At 42.5% G+C, this 14,930-nt stretch overlaps 1 protein-coding gene across 3 annotated transcripts in view; it reads right to left on the reverse strand.

Annotated features, from left to right (window-relative positions):
- ARHGAP6 (Rho GTPase activating protein 6) overlaps nt 1–14,930 on the reverse strand; it is a 348,770-nt gene that overhangs the window by 154,025 nt on the left and 179,815 nt on the right. The window contains exon 1 of one of the 3 annotated variants that reach the window (XM_061627099.1): nt 10,032–10,346. The exons of 1 other annotated variant lie outside the window; for it this stretch is intronic. In XM_061627099.1, coding sequence (XP_061483083.1) covers nt 10,032–10,118 — 87 coding nt within the window. In that variant the 5' untranslated portion in view covers nt 10,119–10,346. Of the gene's footprint in view, nt 1–10,031; nt 10,347–14,930 lie in introns of those variants that run through there. One more of the 3 variants, XM_061627101.1, reaches the window with a different exon arrangement.

The following is a 14,930-nucleotide window of genomic DNA, read 5'->3' on the forward strand; positions in this document are numbered from 1 at the left end:
CAAACAACAAAGGGTAAGGTAATATTTTGGCAAAAGAAATTTGAACAATTCATTGCCTCAAAGAAACCAAGAACTGCTAAAAATCTTAGGTATAGTGGGAGTAAAGATGGGGAATACCTATTCTATTTTTATACTATGAAGCTTATCAGATCAGACATATGCTTTCATTCCTAGACCTTAAAATAGAAAGGCATTGGGTTCAAATTGAAAGATACCTACTTCGCCATTACAACCCTAAAGGGCTACCACATATTAAGAAGGAAGTGAAAAAGAGTATAAAATTAGAACATACAACAATGACCTCAATATTGGCAGTATGGAAATACAGAAAGATGTTCCTACCAGGAATATCCCCCTTAAATCCCCGCTGTAATCATTCAGATTTTTATAAGAGAGATCAATAGATGACACAGAGTCAATTAGAAATTATGTATTCAAATTAAAGGATTTTCATGTGAACATCAATCCCATACCATGAGACACCTAGCATAGACAATTAAGAGATAAAGGCATTTCCTGGTTGATGTGGTATTAAATGGTATATTCATAAGGAAAAACTATATTATAGCCCAAGGAACATGAGATTTAACTCAAGGAGAAAGGTTAATATTAAATGAAAGCAATACTGAACAAGGTCTGGTCTCTTCCCACTTACTGGGAAAAGATATAGGTACTAACCAAACAAAAGATCCTCCGTGGCGCAGAGTGGTAAGCGGCGGTAATGCAGCCGAAGCTCTGCTCACGGCCGGAGTTCGATTCCAACGGAAGGAGGAAGTCGAATCTCTGGTAAAAGGGGTCAAGGTCCACTCAACCTTCCATCCATCCGTGGTTGGTAAAATATACCATCCTATTTTAAAAAAATTATATTTTTAATTAATTTAAAAATTAAAAAATTAAAATTTTAATTAATAAAATTTATATATATTATTATTAAAAAAATAAAAAATGAGAGGAAACGACTCGCACTACCTTTTACTAACCAAACGCTTAAAGAAATGTGGGAAACTGAACTTGGTTGCCAAATTGAAAATGACATATGGACAGACATGTGGTTGAAATTTCATTTAAATTGGTAGCCTCATCCTTCAGGGAAACAGCATTAAAAACATATTCAGAAATGGTATATGACTCTGACAAGTTTGGCACAAATTACTAAATCGGGGGCCCCTACTTGCTGGCATGGATAAGGGGACGAGGTTCTTTTATGCATTTGTGGTGAGAATGCAATAAAGTAGCAAAGTTTTGGTCTCTCTTACAGAAATGCAAAAAATAACTTGGCAACAAATAATCTTTACAGCAGAACTGGCTTTATTGAACCTTTTTATAAGGAAAAATCAGAATTTACATTATAACATTTTTTTAAAATTTTTGTTGGTGACTGCCAGATCAGTGATCACACATGTTTGGAAAATTCTAGAAGGTCTCATGCTGGACAGATGGCACAGAAAGATATGGGAAACTGCCCTGTTGGAAAAAACTGACTACCAAATAAAGATTAGCAAAAGGAAAGAAGAAAAATAAGAGGCTTTCAAGGAGGACTAGTGACCTTTCATACTTTTCTCTGCAAAGGACGAAAGAATTGGTTATGTTCCAACCCCCTTCAAAAGACTTTGGCTAACAATGTAATCTTTGGAATTTCTAACTATATACTCCAACAGGAAAACAAAAATTTGTGGTAGGGTGGGAAGGGGGGTGATCTATGGGGGGGATGGGGTAAGGGTATTATTTTGGTTGTAAAGGGGATTATGGTTGTATCCCCAAAATTTCCAAATAAATAAATATAAGTCTTTTTTTTGGGGGGGGAAGCTACATTTGTGCTTTTTTCATTTATTTATGTACCTACTCGTGAAATCTGGGACCCTTTGAGGTCTAAATGCTTGGCTTAGCAGTACTGGATTTAGTACACAAATAAATGCAGGAAATCCTTTCCACTGTACATTGTTGATAAAAGTTCTGAAGAGCTATACAGATAATGTTCCTTTTTAAAAAAACCAATGAATCTAGATAAGGCATAGCCTCTTCCCAACGGAACTTTGCGGCACCGCACTCTCTTAAGGCAGTGAACGCACGCCACCATGTTTTATCAGTCAGGATTTTAACATGAAAAGTTTCTTTGTGTGAAAAATACAATAGTGCCTGGTCAAGAAACAGTTTTGTCTGGGCACTTTAAAAAGAGCCTGCTAGTTTGATCAAAGGCCCATCTAGTCCAGCATCCTGTACTAACAGTGACCAACCAGATGCCTATGAAAAGCCCACAAACAGGACATAAGCACAACAGCACTCTCCCCACTTGCGATTCCCAGCATCTGTTATTCTGAGGCATACCACCTCTGATACTTGAAGAAGGTACATAGCTATCATGACTAGTAGCTGCTGATTGTGTTAGCCTCTATGAACTATCTTTTAAAGCCATCCAAGTTGGTGGCCATTACTTCACCTTGTGAGGGCAAATATATATATAAAATATATCATGTCTGTCCTTATGTACATGCTACAGACATCTCAAAGGTAAGGAAGCCATGCTTGTTCTGCTTCAGCATGACTTGTTCTCACATATTCTTGATAATTCTATCTTTAATAATGCCTTACACCAATTTTCCCAGGACTAAAATGTTAAGCTACCCAGCCTGTAATTTTCAGCATTCCCCTGGATCACTTATTAAACATTGGTCTTATATTGGCCCCTTTCGGTCCTCAGGTATCAAAACTGATCTTAGGGACAAGTTATATATTTTTGGTAGAATATCAGCAATTTCACATCTGAGTTCTTGAGAAATTCTTGGGTAGATGCCATCTGGATCAAGTTATTTGTTCATTTTTAGATTGTGAATAAGGCCTACAATGTCTTGTTACCACAGTTAGAGAAGTGAAGGCCCAGAAAAAAACCTGAAATTTATTTTAAAACCCAGGTTTTCCCATTCCCCCCCAAGCCTTTTTTGTTTTCCGAAAAAATTGACAAAACGGGGGGGGGGACAAAATAAAAAAACAGGTTTTGTTTCTAATTTATCTGGGATTTTTCTGGGCCTTCACATTTCTAACTACAATTTGCCTCAGTTCTTCAGTCTTGCTTCCTGAGAAAGTTCAGGTACAGGCATCTGCCCTATATCTTCCACAGGGAGGACAAAGGTAAGAATTAATCTAACTCCTTTCCCTCCTTCAGTACACCTTTGATCCATTGCCATCCAAACATCAAACCACCTCCCTACCTGGTTTACTGCTTCTAGTGTATTTAATTCTAATTGGGTGTTAGAACAAATTAAACCAGAACTACCATTAGAAGCTAAAATGATGAAACTGAGGTTATACTTTGGACACATCATGAGGAGACATGATTCACTAGAAAAGACAATCATGCTGGGAAAAACAGAAAGAAGTAGAAAAAGAGGAAGGCCAAACAAGAGATGGATTGATTCCATAAAGGAAGCCACAGACCTGAACTTACAAGAAATGAACAGGCTGGTTCATGACAGATGCTGTTGGAGATCATTGATTCATAGGGTCACCATAAGACGTAGTTGACTTGAAGGCACATAACAACAACAAGTGTAGGAGACCACAGCAGCAAACAAAAGCACAAAAAACACTTTAAAACATCATAAAAACAGACTTTAAAATATATTGAAACATCTTTAAAAACACTTCCTTAAAAACCTTTAAAAACACCTTAAACAAGGTTTAAAAACACATTTTTTAAAAAAAGTTTGAAAAACATATTAAAAAGCAATTCCAACACAGATGCAGACTGGGATAAGGTCTCAACTTAAACGGCTTGTTGAAAAAGGAAGGTCTTCAGTAGGCACTGAACAGATAACAGAGATGGTGCCCCAGTGAGCAGTCTTGCAGCCACATTTTACACTAGCTATAACTTCCGGGGCAGCCCCACATAGAGCACGTTACAGTAATCCAGCCCGGAGGTTGCCACTGCATGGACAACAGCAGTCAGGCTATGTCCTGCCTAAAGTGAGAGTCACGAAATGGAGGCAAGGCTGGAATTAATTCCTGTTTTATTAGAGTAACATCAAAGGCAATGCATTTCATAGACTTAGCTGTGCTAACTCACTACATTCCCTAACTAAGCTACCTAGGCTTACTCTGCAGCGTGTGAAGAAAGGTGACTCAGCAACCGGGTCAGGGAGACGCCGCCTTAAGTAGGGAAGGTCTTTGCTCACAATCTCTGACTCCTGAGAAGTCCCACCTTCTCTCAACGTCTAGTGTGGGGCGAAGGGGGTCGAGCCTCCACCGGCTCATCTGACAGTACTGGCTCGATAGATGCCTCAGGAGGCGGGAAAGCGTTTGAAGTGCCAGGCTGGGAATCCTGGCGGGGTGGAGCTGGCGCGCCTGTCCGCTCATCCCTCAGCACCTCTGTTGAGGCATCTGTAGGGGGAGCGAAGTCTGCTTCGGCAGGAGAACTGTCTGTAAGAACTGGAAGGCTGTCAGCTACTCCCCCTCCCTCATTGTCCTCGAATGTCTCATCTGCCTCTGATTCCTCCCCCTGCCCTATCTGCGGAGGCTGGGACTTGGCCGGCTCCCCACCCTGATTCCCCTGGGAGAGCTGGGGCTCAACAGGCTATCCCGGTCCAGAAACGGTTGCAGATATCTTACAAGCCAAAGCTCATAAAAGGCACTCCTAACCATTGAGGTCACCTGGGCCTCTAGCAACAGGCTTGCATGGCCTGTCCTGATTCAGATATTACAGAGGAATAGAGGTGAGTATTGTCAGCGTACTGCTGACACCTCGCCCAAAATCTCCTAATGACAGCTCCCAAGGGCTTCATATAGATGTTAAACAGCATGGGGAACAAGATGATACCCTGTGGCACCCCACAGCACAACTGCCAGGGGGCCAAAACACAATCACACGCTATTCTCTGCAAATGACCTTGAAGATAGGATCGGAACCACTGTAAAGCATTGCCTCCAATACCCATTTTACCAGTTGGCCCAGAAGGATATGATAGTCAATGGTATCCAAAGCCATCGAGATATCAAGTAAGAATAACACGGTTACACTTCCCCTCTCCTGCTCCTGATAAAGGTCATCCATCAGGACGACCATGGCTGATTTAGTCCCATAACCAGGTCTGAACCCAGACTGGGTTTCATCCAAGATAACTTGCAATTGCTGTGCCACAACCTTCTCAATCACCTTCCCTAAGAAGGGGGTATTTGCGACCGGGTGGTAGTTGCAAACCAATGGGTTCAGAGTGGGCTTTTTCAGAAGCAGTCGCATCACTGCCTCTTTCAGGGTGGCTGGAACCACTCCCTCCGGCAACAATGCATTGACCACACCCTGGATCCACTCGGTTAAACCCCCTCGGCAAGCTTTAATAAGTCAGGCTGGATCAACTGAAACTGTTCCCAAGAAGTTGCAGCAGATATTGCACTAGACATCTCACTGGGGACTACAGTAGATGTGGATGGGGCATCATGACTGCTATGGAGGCAAGCGACGTTACCCTCAAAGTGCCTTGCAAACAATTCATAGTGGGCCTCCGAAGAGTCTAAAATTCAATTTCCTGGAATTGATGTCAACAGACGTCTGACAATACAGAAAAGCTCTGCTGGATGGCTACTTGAGGATGCGGTGGTGGTAGAGAAGTGGGTCTTCTTCGCTGCCCTCACACTCGCACAGTAGGTACGGTGACGATGTTTTTCTCTTGCCTGATCAGCCTCACAGCACATCTTTTGCCACTTGCACTCTACCCGTAGTCCAGCCTGTTTCATTAGCTCTTTGATATATCAAGGTGTAAACTGGGCTCTACAATGCCAGAGAGAGTGCTCAGGGGCAACCGTGTCAAGAGTCTGATGCACCTCACTGTTCCACAGTGTGACAAGGCTTCAACAGGGTCACCTGCTCTATCTACTGGGAACTCCCCCCGGGCATTCAGGAATCCAGTGGATTCCATTAGTCTCCAGGAGCGGACCATCTTAATCTGTCCACCACCCCTGCAGGGGAGGATCGGAGCCATAAGTCTAAACTTCACCAGGAAATGGTCTGACCATGACAATGGGGTGGCATCCACCATCGAAAACACCAAGTTATGATGAACCATTATTTATTTTTGATTACCAGTTAAGACCAAACAGATAAACATGATAATCAAGCGCAATAAAACAAGTAAATTTCCAAACTTTTGTGCATCTCTGAAAACTAATGTAACCAACCTATCTGCAGGACTAAGACTTGCCAATATCATAACTTCATGCACAACTTATGTCAGTTTCCAACTGTTTAAAATTCCATAAAATCAAACTCTACATATGCACATAAACATTCCACAGCTTCATTGGAAGTTGTTTTTAAAAGATATTTTAAAATACAATTTAAAATACAAAATGTATTGCTCCAACTTTCATCTCAAATCCTGGGTATCTAGAACAAAACCTGGTCATATGAAATATTTGACATTAGGTAAGTAGAACAAAGCCTAACCAAGTATTAGACATTCTATATCAATAGAAAGGTAGTTTGTAAAAGGTAACTAAACATAGCAGGAGCCAAGTCTGAAAAATATGACAAGAACAAACAATTCTTGGAACCGACAGATTTTCCCCCCTATATCAAAGTTGTATTTACCTCTACTTTTTAGTATTCACCAGTTAAACTTTTAACAGGTTAATTAAGGTATTCAAAGTTAACAAACACGCCCCAGAGAGAGAAATCTGTTGAGTAATGCATGTAAAAAGAAAATGTTTCACTGAAATGCGACATCCAAGTGGATTGTGTACTCTAGTGCAGATTTCTTATGTCCATACTTCTTCCAATGTTGTTTTATGGATGGAGAAACATTACATCAGAATCTGCCTACATGTGCAGCATAAAGACAAGAAACCACAAGCTTGAGTCATGCTGGAGAAGGTCAAGAAGTTACAACATCTGTCTTCCACATATGTCAAATTAAACAGGCATCCACCTAACAGCTGAATTCCAACACGGACTTTAAAAAACACAACTTTTTTTTTTCAAGTGACATTGTGCATAATTACACCAGCAGAGATAGCAGCAACAAGTCTTACATGTTTTTAAATTGCCTTAATATTTACATATGATTACAGGGAACAAACTATGCAGAGATAAGACAGTTAGCTTTTTTAAAACCTTAGCTACAAGTGCTATGATGCAGGGGAGCAGAAAGAAAGCTGTTTCTCAATGACAACTTCAAGACATTAATACAATGCAGTCTTATCACATAAAAACCTAAGAACTAAAAAGATGCCTCTTACTGACAATACTTTCAAATACAAGTGATTCATCTTTCAATTCCATGAGATAAAAAAAGAACAAAGTCTCAGTGTGACTCTGATTCAAGTCCCATCATTTTCTTTGAAATACATTATTTGAAACACGTCTTAGTTCCACCAACCAGGATTCAAGTAGAAATTTAAGTTACTGTACTGCATTTGGAGGATTGAAAGTTTAAAGTATTTAAATATTTTAAACATTACCAAGTATTTCATCATACAACTCCAATACTCCTAATCCCTTATAGAGATTTCTAGGTTCTTTTTCACATGTTATGTACTGATATAATTATGCAGCACTTTCAATGTGTCAAATGATCAGTCTTCTGGTTTGTGATGCAGACCACTATAATTTCATTTTTGCACAAAGAAAGCCAAAGGAAAAAGGGTTGGATTTTCCCAGTGAATCCATGTTAGGCAGGACAATACAATTCACTAAGACCAAGGACAAATCACGAGATCACATTGCCTCTCACATTTTATATGACAAATGAAAGCATAAGGGTACAACATATTAGTTGTCTTCCAGGGGCTATTGCCTTGAATTGTAACCCCAAGTATTATTTCCTTGTACTTTAATTATTGCTGGATAAATTTCAAAACAGCAGATGCAAGCTCCATTCAGGTTACACTGATTACTCAGCTGACTCAAACAACAAGCATTAGGCCCTGAGATATAGCAGCCTTTTCTACAATAAACATCCAAAACATCCAAAAGTAGTTTAGCTACTTACACTTTAAACTAAAGACCTGCAATTTATATTGTTATGACCTGCCCTGGACTTACTGGTGGAGGTTGGGTGGTGGTGGTAGTACTAGTAATTGTTATTGTTATTATTTTATTAGCGAGCATGATTCTAAGTGGGATTTATTCTGCATGTCTCAAATGAAGTCTCAGAATAATGCCAAATTCTATTTCTATCATTCCAGCCAAACAAATGAAATGCCTCAATTTCAGTTCAAGCAGGTGAGATTGCTGAACTGAAAGGGAAAGCTCCTTGACAACAGGCCTCTAGTGGGGGCATTCTCCACCTTCCAGACAGCCCAATCTTCCCCACTCTGTAAAGAGAGAGAAAGGGGACAGAGGTGGTTAACTACCTCTTTCTGGATGGTGTAGGACAATGTACCGGACAACCTGCACTGTCTAAAGAAGTCTTTTTGATACATCCCACTACCAAAGGGTGCACAGTCATGCAGGTGAGAAAAGACAGCTGCTTGCACAAACAGCAACTATTTTACCCTCATTCACTTATCTGCACCCTTCATATAGACAGCAGTGAGCACAATCCTCTTTAATTTGCCTCCTAGAGAAAACAAGTGGGCAGAACTTTTATCTCTGGGCAGTGTCACTAGGCCCAGTTCTCACCAAATCTTGGGGGAGGGAGGGAGTGGGGGAGGGGGAGAGAGACGGGGGCAGGATGACAAGTAAGATACTGCAGTGATTGCTTTTGCAATGAGCAGCTGCTGCCTCCTCTGGGCTTGTATGCTCTCTCTGGACAGCCCTGCTAGCTCCAGATGGTGCCGAGACAGATGGCAGGATGGGGGAAGCAGCTGCAACCTTTTCTTCCTCAGTTGTTCACCTGCACTCTTGCCCTGGGCAGATCCAGGCCTTACTGTTTCATCATCCAGCATAAAAGGGCAGGCAAGCAACTGTAGACACCACCACTTTGAACCACCACTCAACTTATCCCATTTTCATAATCATGCAAGTAACAGCTGTCCTGGGCCACTGGACTTTATCGGAGTGGGAAGAAGTGTTGGGCAAGGGCACAGCATGCAACCACCCACCCAATGAGCTCCAACCCCCATGGGTCACTTTGCACCTCAGTAGCAGCTGGGATGGGGACTTGGTGCCTGTGGGCCCTCCTGCAACACTTGAAGCCCAGTGCCAGTGAACATTCCCATTTTTGCAAGCATCAGGTAGAGCAATTAGCCACTAACACATTCCCATCTCCAACCACTTGACAACCAATTCCTGAAAGTTCCTCAGATAGAGGATATTATGGCTATAAATAGGGTCTGAACCACTGGCTTACAACCACAATTTTGTACAATCAGCACTAGGCATGTTTTTGGTGGTGTAGGGAAAGGCCTAGCTCAGGGTAGCTCACACACTACTATGCATGCAAATAGTCCCAGATTCAGTCCTTGAAACAGTCCAGGTGATAGGTGACAAGCGGGAAGACTAGCAAGCCAGGGACACTCCTCCCCCCAACAGTAAGTTTGAAATAGAGAACCACCTCACATGATGTGGGAGATTTGGCTTTACTTTTTCCATCTCCAAAGCATTTGCCTACAACGACCACAGGGAGGTTTCTTGCGGGGATTTCTAAAATGTCAGCCGCCGGGACCCCTCCAATCCACCTAGAAGCCATTCTACCATACAGAATATGCGGAGTCTGGCTTTGAAGGCCATGCACTCCGAACCATGCCCACTCTGGCCAACCTCCTACAGGTTTGTGCCTCGAGAAGACAAGTCCCACTTGACACTACTGCGACTAGGGAGCTCGTGTAAGGCTCCGCTACAGGAAACCTATTCGCGGGCGGGGAGAGAGGGAAACCGCTGCCCAAATCAAACTTCGGAATCCCGCCAAGCTAGAAGACCCCTGCCACTCCACGTCCCCAGTCCTTCCACAGCTGGAGCAGCCCTTCCTTGGGTGGCGATGAACTAACGTTCTTCTCTGCCTCGCCCTGCCCTTCCCTTCCCACAAGCCCCTAACACAAAGCAGCCCCATGACCATGTTGGCGCCTCGTTCTCTCAGGCCCTTTAAGAAAGAGAAGCCACTCACCGCATAGTAGAGCGAGGGCTTCACGTTCAACGCCGGCTCTCCCATGACTGGCGGGGAGCTCCCCAAATCACCCCGGCGTTGAAGCATGGCTGGCGGAACTCTCTCCCTCACGCCCGCTTTGCCTTTGCCTCTTTCTCTCTCCTAAGGGGCAGCGACAGCAGCAAAACGCCGCAGCTCCGCCGCCTCCCACAGAAGCAAGGCAACTAGCATCATCCGCTACCTCACAAACTACTTTCCCCGCCGATTCTGCTCCGCGAAGCCACCATGAGGATTAAGCGAGAGCTGCGGCAGCCAATGTCGCCGCCTAGCCGCAGGCAGGGAGAGGGCGGGGCGATTGCCTTTCCCCTCCCAGCTCCGATTTGCTAGTACCATTCGGTTTGTAAACGAGAAAGCGTACATGGGAATGCTTACAAACGACCTCTACTCAGCAACAAGGGAAGCTGCATTTTCGTTGTTGACTATCCAGATACTGGATGCTCCCCTAAGGCAATGTGTGTGGATGTATATATTATATCTGTTTTCTGTAATTATGAGAAACCGTGACAGTCCCTTCCCACTGGTGGCACCTACTCGCTCCTGTACCATGGGCTTCAAAACATACGCTCAGTCCAGCCGATTGATCTACCAGTCCTTTGTTCTCTTGAAAATATTTGGATGTCTCCTAGACTATTTTCAAAGGGTATTGTCACTATTTGAATTCAAAAGTGCATTTCCAAATAGAGAGTAGTAATTTGCCCAAATACTTGAAGGAGTGTTCTTCCTATATTTGGTACTCCAAAGCTTGAGATCTGCAAGGGAAGGCTTCCTCTTGGTTTCGTCAATGAGTGGGTGTACAGTGAACAATGATAGGGCCTTCTCTGTGGTGGCACCCTGTCAGTAGAACTTCCTTCCCTTAAGGCATTGGGCTTAAACTGGTGGGTTGGGACTCTACTGAATTGCAGCCTGATCTAAGGTGGACCATAGGAAGCTGCCTTATACGTAGTCAGACCCATTGGTCCATCTAGCTCAGTACTGTTTGTCTACACCAACTGGCAGCAGCCCTCCAAGGTTTCAGGCAAGGAGTCTCTCCCAGCCTACCTGAAAATGCAGCAGGGGATTGAACCTGGGACCTTCTGCATGCAAAACAGATATTCTACCACTGAGCTATAGCCCTACCCTCTATTCTAACAGCAGCACTACCACCCTACAAATACATGGGGGAAATTCCAAATGCATATTTGAGTTAAAGGTGTCCCCCTGGTCTGAAAAGGATGAAGAATACTGCTCTGGAGACACAACAATCACCAGCAGTATTGAGCTTTTGTCATCAACTTAAAACACACTTATGCACCCAAGTTGTTGGAACATGCTAATGTTTTGTGCTGGATCCACTGACTTTGACTTTGCTGCTGCTGTATTTTTATTATGCATTTTAAATAATTGGCTTTTAATTTGTTAAGCTGGTGTCAGTGGCAGCTTTAGTTGCAACTAGGCAGCTGCCTGGGGCCCCACACTTCAGGAGTCCCCCAAATCTTATACAAAATCCTGGCTACTTCCTTTATAGTCAGTCAATCTTAGTCTGTCTTGTCTTTAACCCAACAGCATTGCAAGTAAGCAAGTCCCTTCCTATCAAAACAACAGTCAGAGGGCATTTTTCCCCATCCACACCAGTAGTACACTGGTACCTTGGCCAGGAGCTGTCCTTATGTCTTTTTCCTGTAAATGTCCAACTGCCCAGTTCACTCAGGACATCAGGAGGACAACACAGCCACTTTGAGTTAGTAGAGAGGGAAAAGGAAAAGAGATTCACAATTTAACATATATTGTTCAAGAATGAATTCTTAGCAGAGTGCAGAAAATACTGTCCTTCAACCTTTTCTGTTTGTTCTGACAAGCTGAAGAAGGGAGAGGTGGCACTGAAAGACAACTTGGTTGTTGAATAGAATATCTGCTTAAGCCGGGGAAAAGGCTGGAGCTCCCCTCCCGCAGTAAACTTCCTTGCCCAAAGGAAAAACCAGGCAGCAATCCTATACACACTTGTTCAAAGTTGACAATGAATCCTACTGAATATAGTAGGACTTACTTCTGAATAAACACATATGACTGCACCATTTTACCTCTCTTTTCTTCTGATTAGTCTGTTGAGCCATGGATTTTAGGGAAGGGGGCATATGACAGGATTTCTATGTACTGTTGTACATTGCCAATGCAACACAGACAGATTCAAGCAAACGGGACAATTATGAATTCATAACTTTGAGGGAAACACTATTTATTTATTTTTATTTATTTATTACATATATATACCACCCCATAGCTGAAGCTCTCTGAGTGGTTTACAGCAATTAAAACCAATAAAAACAAACATACAAATTTTAAAACACGAAAAACGATTTAAAAACACAATTTTAAAAAATTAAAAACAATTAAAAAACATGTTAACATGGGAGAGGGGGCATTCCTGCACCATTTGGTAGTCTTGTCTCTTTTTCTGCTTTGTTAGATTTGGCAGCCATTTTGTGTTGTCATGCAGGTTGAAAAAGATCTGCACCTTACTACACTGGAAACTGCAACTAGTGTAAAATGTGGTCTGTCCCTGGAAAACTGGTAGAAAGTATTATTAAAGCTAGATTAACTAAGCACATAGAAGAACAAGCCTTGCTGAAGCAGAGCCAGCATGGCTTCTGCAAGGGAAAGTCCTGTCTCAGTAACCTATTAGAATTCTTTGAGAGTGTCAACAAGCATATAGATAGAGGTGGACATAGTGTACTTAGACTTTCAAAAAGCGTTTGACAAGGTACCTCACCAAAGACTTCTGAGGAAGCTTAGCAGTCATGGAATAAGAGGAGAGGTCCTCTTGTGGATAAGGAATTGGTTAAGAAGCAGAAGGCAGAGAGTAGGAATAAACGGACAGTTCTCCCAAGGGAGAGCTGTAGAAAGTGGAGTCCCTCAAGGATCGGTATTGGGACCTGTACTTTTCAACTTGTCCATTAATGACCTAGAATTAGGAGTGAGCAGTGAAGTGGCCAAGTTTGCTGACGACACTAAATTGTTCAGGGTTGTTAAAACAAAAAGAGATTGCGAAGAGCTCTCAAAAGACCTCTCCAAACTGAGTGAATGGGCGGAAAAATGGCAAATGCAATTCAATATAAGCAAGTGTAAAATTATGCATATTGGAGCAAAAAATCTGAATTTCACATATACGCTCATGGGGTCTGAACTGGCGGTGACCAACCAGGAGAGAGACCTTGGGGTTGTAGTGGACAGCACAATGAAAATGTTGACCCAGTGTGCGGCAGCTGTGAAAAAGGCAAATTCCATGCTAGCGATAATTAGGAAAGGTATTGAAAATAAAACAGCCGATATCATCATGCCATTGTATAAATCTATGGTGCGGCCGCATTTGGAATACTGTGTACAGTTCTGGTCGCCTCATCTCAAAAAGGATATTATAGAGTTGGAAAAGGTTCAGAAGAGGGCAACCAGAATGATCAAGGGGATGGAGCGACTCCCTTACGAGGAAAGGTTGCAGCATTTGGGGCTTTTTAGTTTAGAGAAAAGGCGGGTCAGAGGAGACATGATAGAAGTGTATAAAATTATGCATGGCCTTGAGAAAGTGGATAGAGAAAAGTTCTTCTCTCTCATAATACTAGAACTCGTGGACATTCAAAGAAGCTAAATGTTGGAAGATTCAGGACAGACAAAAGGAAGTACTTCTTTACTCAGCGCATAGTTAAACTATGGAATTTGCTCCCACAAGATGCAGTAATGGCCACCAGTTTGGATGGCTTTAAAAGAAGATTAGACAAATTCATGGAGGACAGGGCTATCAATGGCTACTAGCCGTGATGGCTGTGCTCTGCCACCCTAGTCAGAGGCAGCATGCTTCTGAAAACCAGTTGCCGGAAGCCTCAGGAGGGGAGAGTGTTCTTGCACTCGGGTCCTGCTTGTGGGCTTCCCCCAGGCACCTGGTTGGCCACTGAGAGAACAGGATGCTGGACTAGATGGGCCACTGGCCTGATCCAGCAGGCTCTTCTTATGTTGTTATGTGGTGACGCGACTGCTCATTGGGGCAGGGTATTGTCAACATGTTACCCCACTGCTGAAAGAATTGCACTGGCTACCAATTAGCTACTGAGCAAAGTTCAAGGTTCTGGTTTGGGTGTACAAAGCCCTATGCAGCTTGGGACCAGGATACCTGAAAGATTGTCGTACCCCTTATACACCAAGAGTTTGCTGTGTGTGTGGTAAAGATGAACTGGAGGGAAAGAGAGAGGAGAGAAAGGAGAGTACTTAAATATCTTTAGGTAATATATCTGCCCCCCATTTTCCTGTTACAAGAGTTTTTTAGGCTATGTAATCAATCTCAAGAAAACGTATTGCTCTGGCAGCCCTTCAATTTATTGATAAGTGTAATATTCAAGAAATATACCCCAATTTATGTTCACATTATTCTCACTGCACCTGTAACGCGTCTGGTGAGAGATCATTTTTGAAACTGGTAGAAATTATCTGCGCTCCTCTATGTCACAGGAACGTCTAGTAGGATTACCACTGATTTCAATGGAACATAAAACTGGGAAAGATTTAGATTACAGTAATTTGGTTGAGGGCTTTGCTTCCAAGAATGCTCAAAAAAGTTTATTTTGTTAAATAGGGTACCAGAGATTGACTCTTACATGATTAAAACCCTCTGTACTGTTATATATCAGTGAACTGAGTATCACCAATTCACCCAATCTCCCTTCTACTGTGATATTGTACAACATGCTTTTTTAGGGGTTTTTTTCTGTTTCTGTCTCGTTATGTAACAGCATCACATGTGCAAGTAATGGCTTGTTTCTTTTTGTTTTATCACTTGTATTCATGTATTTACAGTATAGTGTTGCTATAATGTAATAAATAATATTCTCCACTCCA

The sequence above is a fragment of the Rhineura floridana genome, chromosome 5 (genome assembly GCF_030035675.1).
Source record: "Rhineura floridana isolate rRhiFlo1 chromosome 5, rRhiFlo1.hap2, whole genome shotgun sequence".
Classification (NCBI taxonomy): Eukaryota; Metazoa; Chordata; class Lepidosauria; order Squamata; family Rhineuridae; genus Rhineura; species Rhineura floridana.